Source organism: Cariama cristata, unplaced genomic scaffold (assembly GCF_000690535.1).
Source record: "Cariama cristata isolate BGI_N322 unplaced genomic scaffold, ASM69053v1 scaffold5111, whole genome shotgun sequence".
Classification (NCBI taxonomy): domain Eukaryota; kingdom Metazoa; phylum Chordata; class Aves; order Cariamiformes; family Cariamidae; genus Cariama; species Cariama cristata.
In genome coordinates, this window is record NW_009598596.1 from 71,112 (window position 1) to 90,633 (window position 19,522).

Here is a 19,522-nt window from a genome sequence, read left to right on the forward strand (position 1 = left end):
CTTTCCCATACTGAAATATCTGCTTTGCTTAATCACTCTTCACATAGAAATAGTTGACTACCTCCACAATTTCTTCTCTGTACATAATTATCTGTTCATCCCCATTGTCACTGTTGTTTGTATCTGAATAAATTTGACAGTTTTATGGTCATGTTCATGAACATAAATATTCACATTGTCCTTAAATGTTCTTGGTATAAGTATGTAGGAAATACTTATATCCAAGCAAAAAAAATGGTTTTCATTAGAATTTTAAACTCTTTTATCATAAATTAATGATGTTTGTTAAACTTTAATATTTCATAAAGTGCTATCATAGTATATAATTTAGTCTCAAAATTTGTCAATCTTAAGGATCACAACTGTTCTAAATACAACCTTTTAAAAAAGGTCTACTGTTTGAATTTCTCTAAGTTCTTTGGTGGTGTTGTATGTGTTCTTTAGGTGAGCTCTGATGTTTTCTGTTTAATAAAAGCATCATTGCAGCTAGCCTTTAGTAGCATTTTTCAGCTTTAGTATGTACTTCATTACAACATCAAAAAGAAAGACATAATGAAAAATCCCATGGAATGTAATGGAAATCTGTTCACTAAGAGAAGCGCCTTATATTCTTAATATAATTTTAATCTAAGGAATTAGCCAACGGGTCCTGGAATTACTTTTTGAAAAGGATCAGTTATTTCCAAAAGATTTCTCACTTAGCATTTCCTTTCACCTACAGCAGGATGTATGTTTAATCTGATTTTTGAAACTATACGTTCCACTTTAGCATGACTTACGGAAATAATATGTGGCTTCTGACACAGCGAGTGCCATAACACACAGTTTCCAATTTTTTAAACTGCTGAGTTACAAAATGCAAATCTTACCTGTTGTGCATCTTCCCATTTCTCTTTGTTTTCTTCATCTAAGAGGTTACTAATGATTTGAAAAAAGTTCTGAAAAATCAATTAAATAAAAGACAAAGTAAAATGAGTTTCAGTGGCATGAACAGTCATATCCTTAAATTGACATTAGGAAAGTTTTCCTTTCTCTATTACAGATGCAGTTCTGCAGCCTACTTTCTGTCAGTGGAATAGATAACAAAATAATATATTAGACTGATAAAAGGACACATATATTTTATGGTTAATTGTTAATTTCTGGCTATATAATCATGTTCCATGCTACATACTACTGTATAAAATAAAAATAGTTTTAAACTCACTAAACTTCTAAATGTGATGGTGTTCTATTTTCAAATTACTCTCATTCCAGGAACTAGACAGCTATATATTTTGCAAATAAACAAAGTACACTAAGAAAACACTGGGCTTGTGTCACTACTTTCTATTTAAAACATGAAAATGATCCTTAATGACCATAAATAGGGCATACAATGGTATTTCATTGATAAATGCTGTGGGAAACCAGGTGCATCTTACTTTTAAGAAATCACATTTGCCTCTGTGCTTTTAGTAATTTCAGCAGAAAAGAAAGAGCTAACTTCTGTTTCTTTGACCTTAAACTCTTGATTTCTTTATCTGATTCTCCTAATCATTTAACTACAAGGAAAAAAAAAAAAAAAAACCAAAACACAAAAACAACAAAGAAAAGCCAAGACATTTAGCTTTTAAATCACACATTTAAAAAATCACTTTCTTCCAAGCATTGATAGAGAACTTTCTCATTTTGTCTGCTCTCTCTACCAATTTGTATTCCCAATTTATTCATCTTCGAAAGCTAAAAATTTGTGCAGTCTGTTCTTCTCAGCTCTGTATCACTTTTTTTTGTGCAGAATGTCAATTTTGTCTACAGTTTGTCAACTATAATTTATCTGTTCCTTTATAAAAGATAGATCTAGCTTCCACTGACCTTAGCTGAAGAGTGCAACTAAGATCCTCATGACCTCTGAAAAACCTTTAAGTGGAATACCAACCATAGGACCCTATTGGAACTCACATTAATGGTTATCTCCTCACCTGCACTTACTTTTTAGCCATTTTGGGGGGATAAATAGGGATTAAATAAGGTTTCAGTAAGAAGCAACTTTAATTTGCTATTTAATGAAAGTACAAAACATTCAATGGCACAGTGACTGAAAAGAGAGCAGAAGTAACTTCCAGCCTTAGTGTACTATGGGTACTGTGGTTGTGCTTGAAAAGACATTAATTTCAAAATACGATACTGCAGACATTTTAGGTGCCTCACAACCATATAAGTAAAACATTGTTGGATACAAAATCGAATAAAACTTGTGAAAACTATTTTTACATAAAAACCATTTTTACCAGTTTAATGTAGTCTTAACACTAACTACTTGACAAGCAAGAGGATACATCTTTGCCTCATCATTAGGAAGTTAATTATGCTAGTCATAAAATTTACATGGATAAAAATTGCTTTAACTTGGCAAATTTAATATAGAGGTGACTGACATTTTGGTGAACTTGGGCAAAATAATCCTGTACATTAATGAGGGCACAATTCTCCTCTCACTGAAGTCAGTAGCAAAATATCCATAAGTTTCAGTAACACAAAACTTCATGAAAAGAAAGGAAATGGCTCAGCAAGCTCCTATGAAAATGACAACTATGCATTGGGACAGGATGATGGGGATTAAAGACAGGACATAAAAGAAAAATGTTCTCATGGTTTGATCCAATTTGTAGTGATACAGAAGGGAAATTTCCAGTCAAACTGAAGATAAGAAGGGGAAAATGTAGCTATTTATTGCTTATATACCAAGAATACATTTAATCTCTTTCAGGTATTCAGTAGTAAAATAAAGCATAACGAAAAGAGTTACATTGAGTATTCATTACAAAGGATTTGCCAGTTTAACCAGGTCAGGAAATCATAATTGTATAAATGCAACTTCAGCTAGGAAAATTGTACAGCTTTATTGGTCCCTCAAGTAAAATAAACCACACTGGCCAAAGCAGTTTCATGGCATTATAACCACATCTACTCTAGGATATTATGATTTTGGCAAAGAGTTCTACCAGGCAGAGTCGGCCTTAGGGGAGTTTTGCCTGAGGAAAACACTTTTTAAAGCATAGTAGTTCTGCTTTTTTCCAGTGTATTACCGTGGAGATGGACTGGACAGAAATTTCAGCTAACTTTAACTTGTTAGGGTGCCAGCAGTAGTCTAGCTGCAGCAGTGTGGAGCTCAGCGTGGGATAATTTATCATACTAAGGAGCTGGTTCAAAGCTAGTTTTGCACTACATTGCAGCCACTGATTCCCCTGCAGAAACCGTCTAAGCCTTAATTGCAAAAGTATCCATGTCCATGTAATGAGATCTATCTGAGAGTAGCCTAGATATTGCCTGAAAATCACTCAGGAGGTATAAATTTCTCTTGCAGATCATAAATTACATGGTTTTGCTAATAATGTTATGTTCATTAAATCTTATGTTTATTTTAGTTACATGACAGCATTAAAGTGACCAATAATTAATAGAAATACATGTGAAAAAGTTTATAAATAATCCTAGACAAACGATGAGCAATAACTCATCTAATATGTACTTAGTACTTGCCAATAAACCATAAATGACTATATGAACCTAGTGAGAAGAATATCTTGCTTCTTGAGATCTTTTTTTTTTCTCTATTTCTATTTCTGGTTGATGTCATATTTATGGTAGCAGTGGAGGCTGTGTTGTATGAAGATTTTTTAGTCAGCAATACAGGTGCTTTGTGAATTAAACAGAGAGACGATTAAATGGCTTTGCTGCTTCAATGATGAATAGTTATGAGATGTACTCCAAAAATGTGACAGGGGAATAGGGGTTAAAAAGTCTTTCACCTACTTTGACTATTCTCTTGTTCATTGCATTAATGCTGAAAGAAACAACATTGCCCTTTAGTAAAATGATTGACAGGTATGAAGGATGAATTTTAGAAGCATTATGGATGGGATCTGATGGTATTACTGCAGTAAACACTGGACCTCCTTGTAGAATCAAGCTCCTTCCTTTCATGGTAGGGCTTATGTATTACTGAATTGGCCACTATAGAAAATGCTGTGACAACCAGAGCCAAATTTTGAAGTCCTTTATTTTTGCCCAGGCTTTTCTGAGGATAACACTGGTTACAGTCAGGAATGGACAATTATGTTTTCCTAATTTAATTTCCTTCCTTTCAATCTTTTTCTTCTGTAATACAATGGCTGCAGTCCTCTGTTCCAGTCCAAGTTCTTTGACCCTCTCTGCAGGAATAAAGCTGTCATAAATCCTTTTATACAGCTAAAGAAGAATTCCTCCCTAGGAGGAATTAATGGATAGCCTTAAGTCACCTCCACTTTGGACTTCAGCACAGAGAGTGTGTGTGTGGGAGGGGGAAGGCAGGGGGAGAAAAGCATTGGGCAATCCTGTTAATCCCTGACTGACAGCAATGGTCCCTGTGGCTAGTACAAATGGGATTATACTGCTCTAACTTCTTTGAGGGAAACCTTGTTTACTGATGGTTGCTGGATCAGGGGATTGTACAACTCACTTTGCCATCCTGTCCTGAAAGGTCGTCCCTTTCCTGCCTTCCTGTCCTTAGAAGGTAGTTCAAGCACTCTTAAACTAGTTCTGGAAAGTGTCCCAAAATGTTGCTTACATAATGCTTATTTATAAATTTAATTATCTTCCAGGTAGCATCCTTCTTACACGAGTAACAGCCTAGTGGTCATCTCATAGCCTCAGTGTACCTACACAGTGTATTTTAAAGTAATTCCCATATTAAGAGAAAGACCTTGCTTGTGGAATAATTGCATGACTCTTGTCTTCTGCTATTTCTGCTCCTGCACTGCTGTTTTCAGTCACTGATGCAGGATACCTTCCATATTGTTTAACTGCCTCATATGCACTGTATATGCAATGTATACATAAATATTGTTGCAAAAAAGGTTAAAATATGCAAAAAGAAACAGTCATATAATAAATAACTTGGCACTAGACATGCATACATTAGAAGATTTGTTTTGCCCTTGGTATGTGTCTGCCTAAACAAGTGGCATCTTCTATGCAGCATAACAGGGAGTGGCATCTTCATCTTGAGTAATTAGCCTGAAATTTTCAAATTTTATATCACTTTTCTGTTCATTCTTTTTGTTATGGAGCCTCTGAATCACATCTTTTGCACTATTCATTAATATTAATACTGGATATAAGCCAGAGATGGTAGACAGTAGAGGAACTATCCAGATGGATGAAATGTATAAGAAACAAATACAGTCAGACATATACACTTTGCTGTCCTCAGTTTTAACGGAGGTGGAAGTGCTGGTTTTTGTATGGACTTTTAAAAATACTATTACCCATAATTCATAATCCACTTTTCTGACATCATCTGACATAATAAATTATGACTTTCAGGGATTTTAAACCTCACTCATGCTTTTCTGAGAATTTCTTTAAAAAAAACCCTAACACCTAAGAAATTCTACTCTTTATCTACTGCAACCAATGGAATGGAATTAGAACACCACACAGAGCTTCCTCAGTAAGAAGAATCTTGGTATTTTTGTGCAAATTAATTTTATTTTCAGCTTTTTGTCACTTACTTGATGATGGACTAGAAAGTATGAAAATATGTGATACTGAAAATAAAAATTAAATACAATCCTCCAGAGTATGGAAGCATATGACATATGTTTATGTATGGGAAAATCCTGGTTTCTCAGAAATTGACAGTAAAATTTAAATTGATGTTACTGAGTCAAGATTTCATTTTATATTATCAGAAGTCAGTAACAGGAACATAGCTTAATATATCCCCTGTGCAAAACATATGCTTCATTCTGATTTCACATACTTTCCTGAACAATATGCATTGGGTTTGGGTTTTACTTTAGCTTGCAATTTGCTAAACTTTTTTTTTTTTTTTTGAGTTTCAGTGCCTATTTTTTCAGTGGGATTTAAGAGCTTTTGGTATCTAGGCATCTAAATCCTGAAATACAGTTATTTCTTTGGTTTGCGAAATCCTTCCTTATTTCCTTCACAACATGGGTTACCAATTTTTGCTTTTTCTCATTTCTTCACTTCAAAAAGATTAATCAAAAGTTATTAAAATAGTACTAACCATTTTGCCAAGTTCTGCCAGAATACTATTACATATTTTGGAAACAGCTCTACATTGCTGAAGGGAACAGAACTTTTGGCACTGTCATTAGTGGGAAAAGAATCAAATTCTCTCTAATGTATGTAAAGTGCAAATTATCTGCTAAGCCTATGAACAAAATCACTTGTGCCAAGCAGTTTCTCAATGCTGGTTCTACCACAGATTTCTGTAGTGAACCATGAAGAAGTCACATTGGGCTGTCAGACTGCTGAATGCACGAAAAAAATTCAGTAACACCCTGTTTAATAGTAAAACTCACTAAAAGTAGGAAAAGGTATTGACTCTTATACAATTAAAAAAAGAAAAAAAAAGGATTCTCCAGCCAAATACTTTTTGAAAAGCACTGTTAAAAAAATAGTACTTTCAGCTGGCTACAGGCCAACACAAGAAACTTTGGTTTTATTTGGAAGTTCATTTTTCTTTGTGCACAGAAAAACAAGAAAACTGAAATATAACAGCAAACTCTTGAAAACTTAACTCTGGAAAAATTATCTTTTCCAAGAAACCTCCATTTATCTGCATGTATATATTCCAAAGTGTATTTATAAACTATGCTTACTTTTACAAAAACAAATATGCACACATGACCTGCATTAATAACTTCATTATTAATTTATGAGTGATCACAAAACTCTCTTTTTCATAAATAATATATACATCTACCTTCTTAGTATTCTTTTTCAGTACTTCTACAGTCTTTGAAAAGTGTCTAAAAATCTCAGATATAGATGAAAACAATATCCTTATCTGGAAGTCCTCTGAAATATTTATTTTAATGAACATTACACAATTAGTTGTGCAGCCCGTTATGTAGAAATAATTACAGTGGTTTTATCTCTGATAGTATTTTAATTGGCTTCTTGCACAAGAAGACTTATTGGAACACATGAAGTAGAAAATTCATATCAAACTTACTATCCATCACTCATGCACTTTTAATGATCTTTATTTATTTGAACTGATAGATTTTTGAAGTGAAATGAATCAGAACAAACACCACTAGTGAACTGCTTAGTGCAAAAAAATACGATCACATCCCTATCAATCAAATAAACCTTGAAAGAGAAAGATACTGAAAATTTTACAAAGAAAGGATTTTATGTTTTTCCCTTGCTGCATTGTTTTGGATATTTGTCTTATTAAATGTAGCTAAGTCTTTTCCTATTTTACACTTAGTTTTATGTGAACAATGTTTATGCCTATCATTCAGAAGATTTAGTTTCCTCAGTGAGTAAAATAGGTAACATGCAATATACTGATATGAACTCCATCAATTGAAACATTACCCTTACAACATTTCTCTTACCTGCACCCCGTCAGATGCAGGGATATAACTTGCTCTTTTAAATGTGTCTGTAACATTTCTGAGAATTTCCACAGAAATAAGAAGGTCCCCTGCATAAAAGTTTTTCCTCTGAGTTAAATCCAATAGTGTCTTGGTTACTTGGGACATGCCATCACCAGCCAACATCCTCTGTCCCTTGGCAAGGTGCTCTTTAATCTGTACCAGAAGAACAAAATGAGTATCAGAACCTACTTTACTGAGAAAAAAGTATGATAAATTATAAACACAGACAAAAATATTAAATATTAAAGCTACTATGATATTAAATATTAAAGTCATTATAACGAAAGTCATCCTGTTAAAGAGAAGACAAAACAGTAGGCTAGATGACAGAATTATTATGTTATCAGAGAATCATGGACTTTATACTGAAAGATTCTGAAGTTGTCATGTTTCACCCATTTTCTTCTTTTGGACACCAACAATTTCTCAACATCCATGTTCTCAAAGGAACTCCATGGGCTGGACCACCGCTTTAATCTACTGCCATGGTGTAGCAAGGAACTGGTTTTCCTCAGAGGAACAGCTGTACAATCACTGCTGCCAGTCATTAAACAGCTAAGAGCCCTGAAAGGAGTAAATGCTACCACAGTCCTTGTTATAATCTAGTTTACCGTAGGGAAGTATATCCTTCATCTCTGCCAGTCCAGCTTGGTTAGTCAATACAAGAGTGATGGTTTAGATGGAAGTTGATTATGGTGCTCTCTTCTGTAGTACTAACACCACAAAGGTGTTAACTTGGAACAACCCTGTTTGTTTTTTTCAAGAAATGCAAATTAAATTATCAATTACTCTTGTGTATCAGCCAAGAGAGCATACTTCAGTGGTAGCTCTCCCAGTAGATCTGTACAGGGCCAGTGATAAAGGTAATCCAAAACACATATGCTAGTAGAAAAATCCTCCTGAGAAGAAGCTGAACTTGTGGATCTGATTAATTCTTAAAGCTGACCCAGCATCCCAGGAATATGTATAGCGTACCACAAAGATGTCACAAAGCCAGTCAAGGCTGAAAAAGAGTGCATGATTTAATCAATCTATTTTTAAATATGCATATGAATTTATGTATACAAACACAAGCTTTTCCAAATTGAAGCTAAATTAAGGAAAAGATAAATGACATGAGACAGACCTCACTCTAAGCAGAAGGGCTGAAGAGAAAATTCTGCGCAACTGGCAACCAAAATGCTGACACCATCTCTGTAAATGTATCTTCAATTGCTTTTTAAGTTGGCCTTATTACTGACATATAGAGGGAAGAATGACTAATGTAACATAATTTGGTGGTGAAGTGGAAGGAAGAGTATAAAGATACTTTTCATCACTTCCAGATCTCCCCAGCCACTTTGTATGGATATGTGGGGCCGCATTAAAAAAAAAGAAACAAAAGTATAGAATATGTAGTAAAAATAGTACAGTGGTTAAAAGGTTCAAAATAACTTTCATGAAAGCAATTTAAAAAATGCAGTCATCCTCTGACATACACTATCTAAATACTTTTTTTCATGCTGTTGTGTCATACTTTGGTTACATTCTCAACCGGTCTTGAGATAAACTAGATAGATGAAACACAGCTGGGGCTGGCTAAAGTGGCTGCTTCAAGTTATGTCAACAGCCTTAAGTCATCTTTGTAGCAGCTGGGGATTGTTATGGACAGCAACAGGCTTCCCCAAGCCTTAGAAATACTTAAGGCTTGGGAGAATACCTGCCTGCTGCAGCATAGACAAGGAATGAATCTACTCTATACCATGAGTATAGAGGTACAAGCATAATTGTACAATTAAATATTTTCAACAAAAATTTCAGTGAGGAGAACTGAGGCAGTCAATATTTTTTTTTTTAACAAATATTTCAGTAGAAATACCTCCCTCAGTCTTCAGAATACTGTAGTAAGTAATTAGGCAAGAAACTTGCCTGCAGAAATCCTTTTTGTGCAGTTTCTACCCATTTTAGAAGGGGTCTTTGAAAGTAATCTTGCAGGAAAATAATAGTGGAGAAAGGTGTGAGAATGGAAGAAAATTCATTTGAGTAAATTCAGGGATCTGATATCGTATGCATAACATTATGGATTACTTTCTTGGGAACAAGTGAAAGTAAACAAGAACTTGATTTGTGATTCTTCCTGTTAAATGTTGCCATTTGCCTCATCTGCTCACGCGCTGTGTCTGGGTAGCAAATTAAAAGAGCATCAGCTAGCACAGTAACACAGAATAGTAGAACTTTTGCTGGAACTCATCCAGCTGTTCATTGACCCCAGAGCATATTTCCAGATTTTGAGGATTAACAATGTTCAGTGTGTCTTTAGCCAAGCCCAAAAGACACATAACATGAAAGACAGTCCATAAAGTTGAACTCCCAAATCTAACACGTGCCTTAGGGTGTATTGGGGGAAAGGCATCACACAACTTGAAGGCAGAACTTAAGAGAGAACAAAGAGGTTCTTCTAATTCCAGTAACGACAGCCAAGTGATCAGTCCTCATAAAAACTCTACTGTGCTCTTATGCTTGTATAAAACACTGGTAGGAAAGTTGAACTATTTAGCATGTTATTTTATATCGCATTATTTTGCTTCTTTTTGCTCCATCTGTATTTTCACTCCCCGTTTGTTTTTCCATGCTCCTGCTAGACTTTAAACTCACATTTTAAAGATGGCAGGGGCCAATTTGTTGTTGCTTTTGGACCACGCGTAGCACACAGAAGTCTTGGTCTCAGCTGCTTTTGGAATGCAAATAATAAATTAAAATTATCTTAGTTTTGACTGGTTTTTAGGCTTTTGAGAAAGTAAAGCTCTTTTTTCAGTGAAAAATTTTACAGATCTCTAGCAGCAGAAGTGGGAAGTGTAGTATACACTTTAGTGCTTTCAGCAAGACATTTTGACTGCTTTTGGACACAATGATAAAAAGGGTCTAGCAAGTGCTGACAATGCCACAGGACTAAATTATTACACCTACCTCAGAAGTAGCCAGGGTTGTGGTGCTGGTGGTTTAAAGTACCTGAGAATTATTGGAAAATTACAGATCAATTTGGAATTGTTTTTAAAAAAATGACGTACCCAGGAAGCTCAGCTTACCAGCACCAGTACCCTTCCTTCCTTCCTTGGGCCACCCAACTCATACACAGCTTGGTGAGCACCTTCTCTTCACCCTCTCAAGCTCCAACGCATCAGTCCCTTTCCCTGATCCTTACCTATCCCTCCAGGCCCACACTGCCTTGAGTTAGACCAGCAGCATACAGAAGCAGCAAAACAAAACAGAAGGTTGCAATGTGTTTAGGCAAGGAAAGTGGGTGAAAATTAGAGTTAATTAGTAGAAAGTGTTGACTACAGACCAGCAAGCAACACGCAGGGCAGGGTAAGAATTAGCAGCCTCTTTATTTCCAGTTTATTATGTAATATATTTTCTTACTGTAAGACAGCCTACAGCTCCTGAACACAATTTTAAAATCACAGGCCATTCACTCAGTTGATATGAACTGGAGCAACACTATTAAAGCCTATGAAGATGTCCAGATTAGTATGAGTTGAAGGTAGTGGATTACTTGCACAGCTACCACAAGAATCTTTCAGTGTGACAATACAGAATATTCTCATCAGCAGTTAGTATAATGTCTTTCTCACCATATTGCTTATTTTCTATGCTATGGTCACTGTGATATTATGCACTGTCCAAGAACCACTGTAGGTCCTTGTAGTTCTCTGTGAAGGTCATTTTTTAGTGGTCTTACAGGCAGGATCATTAAAAATAAAGTTTATGAGCCGAGAGATAGTGAAATGAAGCAGCTGTTAAAGTGATACTTCAGTTGTGAGCCCACCCTCTAGCTGCCTGCACTATATGGCTGCATACTTCAAAAATTACTGAAATGTTTAACTGGACTTTGACTCTGGGTCCAACTGCCTTTGTCCCTCGATTTATCAGAAAGTATGATATAATAAAAATGTCTCTTTACAAAGTCAGAGCTCCTAGGCCTTCGTCACTGGAGTACAAATTTATTACTGCATAATAATTACTGCAAACTTAACAGCTAGACATGGTTTAAGAGGACAGAAAACAATGAACCCTCAAGAAACCTATAAAAGATTGAAAAGAATGATTGATTTGAAGAGTAACTACACCATCACCCTTTTTTCATTATTTTTTAAGATGATGTTGAATTCATGGCTAGGTGTTCCTAATGATGTCATTAATACATTTTATGGTAGTGGGGACTATAAGAACCCGAATTGGGAAGACTTAATAGAAGTGAGGAAAGACAGTTTGAAATAAAAATATATCCTGAAATTGCTCATAATCTGCAAAACACTTTGCTTTGCACCTCCACAACCCAACACTAATATTTTGTAAAATATTTTTCACAATGCTCTTAAGAAGCAGAACAGGAAAGAATTTTCACATCACCTGCAATAGCCCCTTGAATTACACAACTGTACTAGAAACCTAAAAGCTCTTGAGAGCGTTGGTTCCTCTAGAGAACAATCCAGAGCATCTGAAATCTTATCTTGAATGTTCTGAAACACAATACCTGACCTCTGTAGCTTCTAATCTTGAGGTTGGAATTGATAGTACCACCTCAATAAATATTAATTAATGATTCTGCATTAAACTTACTTTTATAGTTACCAGCATTGAGGTCCAGAAAGGCTGGAACCAAAATGCTGAAGTCTGTGTGCTCAAAGTTAGGCACATAAATTAAAAAGGCAGAAAATATATTTTTGGCAGATGAAATATTCCCTTAGGTATAATCCTGCACTGAACTGAACTCATGCAGCAAGTTGATGTTTAAACTACAATGTGATGTCATTGTGAGAAAGCTCTTCCTTTCAGCTTTGAGAAAAAACTTCATTATAGAGTGTTTTTTCCAATTATCAGCAGGCAGTCCTTTAACTATTTTAGCAAAGAATCTAGAATTTTCACTTACTTTTCCTTCATATAATTTTAATTTAAATTTACAATTTCTTTGTGTATTTTCAGACTGTTTCAGTGTTCAAGAATATTATTTCATCCATCTTTTAAAAGAAACAGAGTAGGGTTTAAAGATACAGCTATGCGTCTTCAGGTATGCATCTGAATATTTACAACCTAAGGTCATATAAGAGTCTTTTTCCTTTTCTATACATTCAAGATTTTATGAAAGAGATTGCTAAAGCAATACAAAATAATTTTCCACTTTGTCATCAGTGAAATTAGTAGTCTCAATCTAGACCACGATAACATACTAGTAAATTAACAGTTTCTGCAGAGGGGAAGGAAATAATATATTCCATTTGTTTATAGCAGAAAAGGGAAAAAGTAATCGGTATACATTGTGTCAAGGAAGATTAAGGATATATATTAAGGAAAACTTTTCAACTGTAAAGGAAATTATATACCACACTTTACTTGAAGAGACTATGCAGTCTTCCATACTGGAGGCCTTAATAACAGTCAAGAAAAACAAAATGCTGGAATAATGCAAGTATAACTCATTCTGATGGGACAGAAGTTGGGGTTGGATGATCTCATTAATTTCTTTTCAGTTCTATAATTATATAACAGAAGCCTGCAAATGTTCTGAAACCAAACAAAAAATTCCTACAATTTACCTCAATCAGAAAGGAGTGCCCTGAAACTGAACTTTTACCTTCCTGCATTTGTCCACTGTCATGGTGCGCAATCTGCTGCACCAAGTTTCTGCAGATACCGTGCCTCAATCTGCCTCTGTGTGCTCAGCTGAAACCACTGCAACCCTGTGCTTTAAGGAACTTTAAATTGACGTTGATGAAAAGAAAAATGAGGATTGTTTCACTGTACACAAACAGTTGTCCCACTGTCACATACTTCTAAATTTTCTTAGGCAAAATACTCCTCAAAACAGTGATTGGTTTTTAGAGAAAAAGAGCCAGCTTAATCACCCAGAATCCTGTGCTGTTCTAGACATTCATCTCAGGTAAACTGAATCTCTGCACAGACGCCAGAGAAATTGTATGTGCTCTTCTATGTTTGATGAGGTATATTGGAGACTCTGAAAAAAATCATCCACGGAAGTCTAATATGTTTTTAGAAGAAGAGTGTGATCAGCTCAGAGGGATGCCGGGCTCTTTCTGTACCCTCTTTCACAAGAAGACTCCTACTATTTCGCTTAAGAGATTTTTTTTGCCACTTTAACCCATTCCATAATTCTTTTATCATCATCATCAATATTGTCACTTATTCTAGTCCTTGAGATATTACCACCAAAGAGATGACAGAGAAAGTCATTATAAAGTTTCAGTATTTTGACTTCCACGTGGATTCAACAAAATATCTTAATACTTATTTTGAATAGATAAGACTGCTCTTCAGTAGCGCAACAAATTGCTCTAGGGATGAGAAATGAATAATCATCAAACAGATCACTTCTTTTGGGGTTGTTGGGTTTTTTTAATCACTGTGTTTATTGACCAGGATTTCTATTATTCTTTTATTAAGTACTGCCATTAAATACTCCAGTTATCTGTGATATAGTTCTGCTCACGTTGGCATGCTGTGTGAGAGATCTTGTTGTTGTTATTGTTGTTTCCTTTTTTAACCAGAGGGCATGTCTTCAAGATTTGTGTTATCTATGTATAATGCAACATGACAAGAGCAAGAGTTGAGAGGAAAAAGAGAATGACGACTCTGAGAGGGCTGTTTTCATTCTATGACAGACATAACAGTGCTTGAGGTAAGGTCTCCTGGCTTTCCATACTGACTGAATGGCTGAGGCTGGGGGTCACAAAGGGACATACTACAAATGAGTTGTCCTTCTTTTTTCATAGAACATGGTCATCCCGGTAAGTATGTGTCTCTAAAACATAAAGCTCTGATTAACTGCTTCAATTTCTATGTTTATTTGATTTTAAACAATTTCTATATTTATTTGATTTTATGTTTCTATACAGTCATTCCACTGACACTCACTTCTGTTTGCAGTACAAACCAGAATGGTTTCTTCAAGGAAATTAGCATTATTGGGGAACCCTAATTTCTGTATGGGTATACTGCATTAAGTAATAGACAAGAGAAAAATCCTTTGTGCCCCACATACTTAAGAAATCTGAGCTTAAACATGGTGGGGGAATGCAGCAAATGAAGTAGCAGACAAAAAAGCAGGGGAATGACTGGACGTGCAAGATGCTGTGACCACTTCTTTGCCACTAGCTGCCTAGCCAAATTCCTGCAGTCATTCCGCTGCTGTGCTGGAATGAAGGTTCCTGCAGTTCTGGTAGACTTTAAGGGAAAAATAGATGAATTCTTTCTTTATTGAGTTCCTAAATAGCTTTCATCTCTTGTTTCCCCTCTGGTCATACCCTAGTGGAGTTCACCTGTTGGCTGCAGTGTTGGTTGGTTTGGAATATCAATGTGATCGGGGAAAACTCAGCTGCTCACTGCTGCAGCAGACACAGCAGCAGCAGAAATCACAGGAGCACATTTCATTTAACACACAGATTACTCTTTGGTAAACCAGACATGGAAAGATGATTATGGATGCTGAGATAGTGGGGACTTTGCTGTGAATTTAACAAGCGGGATTGGTTGGCTATTAAAAAGCAGATATTAAAAAGCCGAAAGGAAGAAAAGCAACTTACCCAGCTGAATTAAGTTGTGATGTGCTTATGCAGAATAGCAGGTAAATGTTTTCTCCCACTGTATAGAATCTTTAAGGTGTATGTGTATATTGGCGAGATCAAGCACTATAATTTAATGAATGGAGAAGGTACCACAGTAGCTTTAAACACATTTCACTCTCCTGATCCTAAGCTGCTCACTTCTGGTGCCTATGGGAATACAGTTATGAAAAAAGCAGCCATTCGCTTGGGATGGAGCAGTTGGTTTCTAGCCTACATATTTCATATGAGTGGCTGAAGTATTGGGTTATTTCCTCTCTTTGGCAAAGTGCATATTTATTTACAGAGAGCAATGCAGATCTGTTAGGAGACTGAGAAAGACATACTAACTTTACAACATGGTGTTTAAAAGCACTCAAAACCCCAACATTTCAGTCCATGCAATGAGTTTGACAGGACAGAGCAAGCAGAGCTTTCTCACATCCAAATGAATGCACTCACCACCAAGGAAACAGTAAAACTGAAGTAATTAGCTTTTTTCCAGAGTTTTAATCTTCTCCCATGCAGAATGGGAAAATGTTAGTGAGGCAGGGGAAAAGTGTTGCCTGCCACAATCTCTTGATCAATTGCTTTCTGATGAAAGAAAACAGTTTGCCATCCTCCTGTCAAGATACAGAGGTGACAAAACAGAGCTGATATCCGATAACAGAGCAGAATCCCGCAGATTCTGGGCTTACAAGGGAGGCAAGGCAAGGAAAGCAGATCATTTACTGATATACCTCCCCTGCCTACCAAAGCCTGCGAAGGTGAAGGTGAAGAGCTGGTGTATACCAATAGAAAGATAGGCTGAGGCAGAACAAAAATGTTGTTATTGAGGCCTGTACATTCAAATCTACAAAACTAATCCTGGCTCCTTTGCTCTGCAGCTATATAAAAAGAAATGAAGCACTAAACTAGCAAAAAAGGAGCTGTAAATTTTTTAGAGGAAGTCTTTCATTCCCCAGAGTACAGCAGTCATTTCAGTGAGGAGCACATGGACAGGCTGATATGCTGCCCTTGTAATATAATTTGGAAAAACAAAATCATCTCTAATGAGCTGCAGCTGAGCAAATCATTATTCACCTCAGAGTTCTTTTTATCAAATTATATTTTAGCCATGCACTTGCAAAATTGTGAATAACGCTGCTGTGGAAAAAGGGGAAACAAACTTATAGTGTGAAATACAAGCAGCAGAAATGCATTTTTATGGCTGTATTATCAGTTTGATATGCAAAGATTCACCTGAATAAGTTCCCATACTCCTTCATAAGTGCTAATATCTTGACAACAGTGTGATATTTCAAATGCAGATCTTTCCTTCCTAACTCTCCAGAGCTAAAGAGTTTTCTCGGTTTTTCAACTTTCTGATAGAAAAGCAGCCCAGTTTGTATGAATGGATGTTTGATTTAGATATTACACCACTCACATTGGCACAAATTAGTACCTTATTTTTATTGAAGCAATTAAATGTAGAATTTCATCATCCAGGTTTGAAAACTGTGCTACACAGGTTTATAAAATGGGCTGTATTAGTAGACATTTTCTGATAATATTGGAGATGACCTTCAGAAACAAAGTGTCTTGATGACAGGCTTTAGTCTTCCTCATTATTTACGAGTGTAGTACAAATCTCTTCCAAACCAGTGTCCAAAAGCCATTTAAAGGAAGTGTCACTTTAGGCAAAACGGCTATTCCAGTGTGTGGTGAGTCAGTGATACAGATACATTACCGATATTTTTTAAGCAGATCCCTCACAAAACTATGTTTTTTTCTGATTCAATAAATCCTGTCTGTTAGAATACATGCATAACAGAGTAGAAAAAGAAATAGCCATATATATTCAAGTATTTTCTCCATTTACACAAAATCCATTTCTAATCCTCCGTAGTAAGATCTTATTCATTAATGCTTTTCATTAAAAATGGTCATACAGGCTTCATTTCATAAAGACCTCAAGCTATGAAAACTTACTGCTCTTCCATACCAAACTATTTTAATCCATTTTCTGCATTAGCTCCCATTTAAGTATTTTATTTCTTGGGTTTTGGTTTTTGGTTTTTTGGGTGATGGGGCAGGGGGTGAATGGTTTCTTTGGTTTGTTTTGGTTTTTTTTTTTTTCTTTTGTTTGTCTTGCTTTTTTTCCTAAGTTAGGTGGCTAGCATCCGTAGAATTGACTAATAGGTGATGAAGTCTTTAGCTATGCCTTTCAGAAGCAGCTGTTCATACAAAGGATGATGTAGGATATTCCTAATGCTGGGCCCTTGCTTCTTAGTCTTCTTGCTTGTAGTGTGCCAAATTCAATAGTCTTCAAGAGTATGAAAAGGAAATTAACTCATATTTGAGGCGCTTCAGTGACTTTTTTTCTCAGATAGATACCACCTAAGTTAGGCCTGTGAGCCCCTAATCACTGATTCTATTCTTGTACCTGCAGTCACTCACATCCAATCATAGTACAAATAGTTGAATTTCTTATCCTCAGGAAAGATTTTACCCTGTTTATACAAATGAATGAAGTAAAAACAAAAAAAAATCAAAGCACCAAAGCAGAGCATGAAATTTCTCAGCAGATCCAACCCACCTGAGGTGTGCTGGTTGAAACTTGCAAGAACGTGAGAATTGAAACTTAATAAAAAATCTTGGAGACTGCATTCTCCATTGCATTATCTTTTACAGTGAAGACTAGATGTCTTCCTATGAGAGATATGCCAGTTCAAGAGGTCATGCAGGAAGTCATGGTAATTAATCATGATGGTGCCTTTCTGGACTTAACATCTAGAAAGCAATAAAGACCAAACCAGAAAGTAGATATCACCTTATATACTAAACAATTATTGCAGCAAGAACAATTAATAGCTTGCTTACATTGGAAATCCTAGAGATGAAAAAAATGCAAAAGACTAAATTTGAAGTTTGGTCTGTCTCCAAGTATCAATTAGACAGCCCAGTTGGCTAGATTGTGGCAGCCAAAACACATACATGCGGTATGTCTTTTGTTTTAATTTCTTTGTGCCTCAAGATTCAGTTTGCAGTCTCTCATTGGGATGCTAAACCTAACTTGACAGTGCATTCAGTCAGTGGAGTTGTGTAATGTCTGATCTGTTTATAAAATTTCAGATATGCAGAATAATACTTTAGAATATTTTTGAGATATCTTTCTTTTATGAAAATGTATCTCAGAAAATACTAGTCCAAATTAACCACGTACTAGCTCAAGTAAACAATTTTATGTAAAACAATCAGGCATACCATTTTCTGCTTCCAGATCAAAAGAAGATAATAAGCAATGAGGAGAATACTTCATAATATTATGCAGTCTAAGTTTGGGTCATTAGATCACCATCTAATCTGCCTTTCTATATAAAACAGTCCATTAAGCTACCAACAGATACTCTTTGAAGAGATTAAAATAAGCTAGTTAGACTAAAGGACTTCAGTTTTCAGAAAATGAAACTATTTGCCAAAGGTAGAAAGAGAGAATAGGCTTTAACAAGGTCCACAGCTTCTGCTATAGCAGTAATGGATTTGGTAAAACAGTCTGAAAACCCAAACCATGTCTATCCCACAGAGGGGAAAAAACCTCAAAATTCTGATAATATAATCTGGGATTAGAGAAAGCAGGGAAATTCCTCCCTATTAAATAAAATCTGTTGATCAGTATGTGACCAAGAATTATCCAGAAAGAACTGACGAAAGGATATCCCTTGTCACTAGATCTTATTCAACCTTATGACTTTACTTCACCTCCATCCACAATAAAACAGACCCTTGGAAGACTTTCTTTGCTTCTCTTTCTCAAGAACACATTTAACAAATTGTGCGCCATTGGGCAAAATATTCCTTCCTAGCTGCAAAGATGACTCGTAACAGTCCTGAAACACCATGCTTAACTAAGAGCTTTTTCTTAATGCAAAGCTGCAGGTACTGCAAACATACTAGGGCAATACAAGAAATCCAGAACAAAAACTGATATATAATCTGTGATGTTTCTTCTTTTGTTCATCAAGTTATTGCTTGATCCTCTAGGTCATGATTCCAGAAGGCAAAGCATACTTATTCATCCCTTTGCATTTTCCACTTATGGTATTTTAGTAAGAATAATACTAATTAGGTTCTTTAAGTATTATTATTAGAGCTAACCAAATAATTTCCCAAGGATTTAATTCATGGATTTTGGCATTTTTGTCCCTTAATTTGTTCAGTGAATAATTTTTCATATTAGTCAACCAGGTGCATAAGCTGGTCAAACAGTATTTGTTGAATTCATTTGATGACTGATTTGTACCAAATGTTGGCTAAATTATTCATGACTAATTGGTTCTGTTATTCAAAGAGATCTAATTATCATCCCTAGTTTTAAAAGGAGCCTGTATTACCTTGTGCACAAGGTAAAATAAACTAATGAAAGTACAGGCTGTACCTTTGTGGCATAGCAGAAGTGTATCATCCTCTTAACTGCTTTTACTCAAGCTCCTACACACGAATCGTGTA

General features: G+C 35.7%; 1 protein-coding gene across 1 annotated transcript in view; it reads right to left on the reverse strand.

Annotated features, from left to right (window-relative positions):
- The window catches only part of LOC104168682 (brain-specific angiogenesis inhibitor 3), a gene marked incomplete at its 3' end in the record, with an annotated part of 94,470 nt that overhangs the window by 44,715 nt on the left and 30,233 nt on the right, over positions 1–19,522 (reverse strand). Inside the window, exons 9-10 of the mRNA XM_009709347.1 lie at positions 7,398–7,592; positions 870–938 (exon numbers count right to left, since the gene is read on the reverse strand). Of these exons, the coding sequence (XP_009707649.1) occupies positions 870–938; positions 7,398–7,592 (264 nt within the window). The remainder of the gene's footprint in view (positions 1–869; positions 939–7,397; positions 7,593–19,522) is intronic.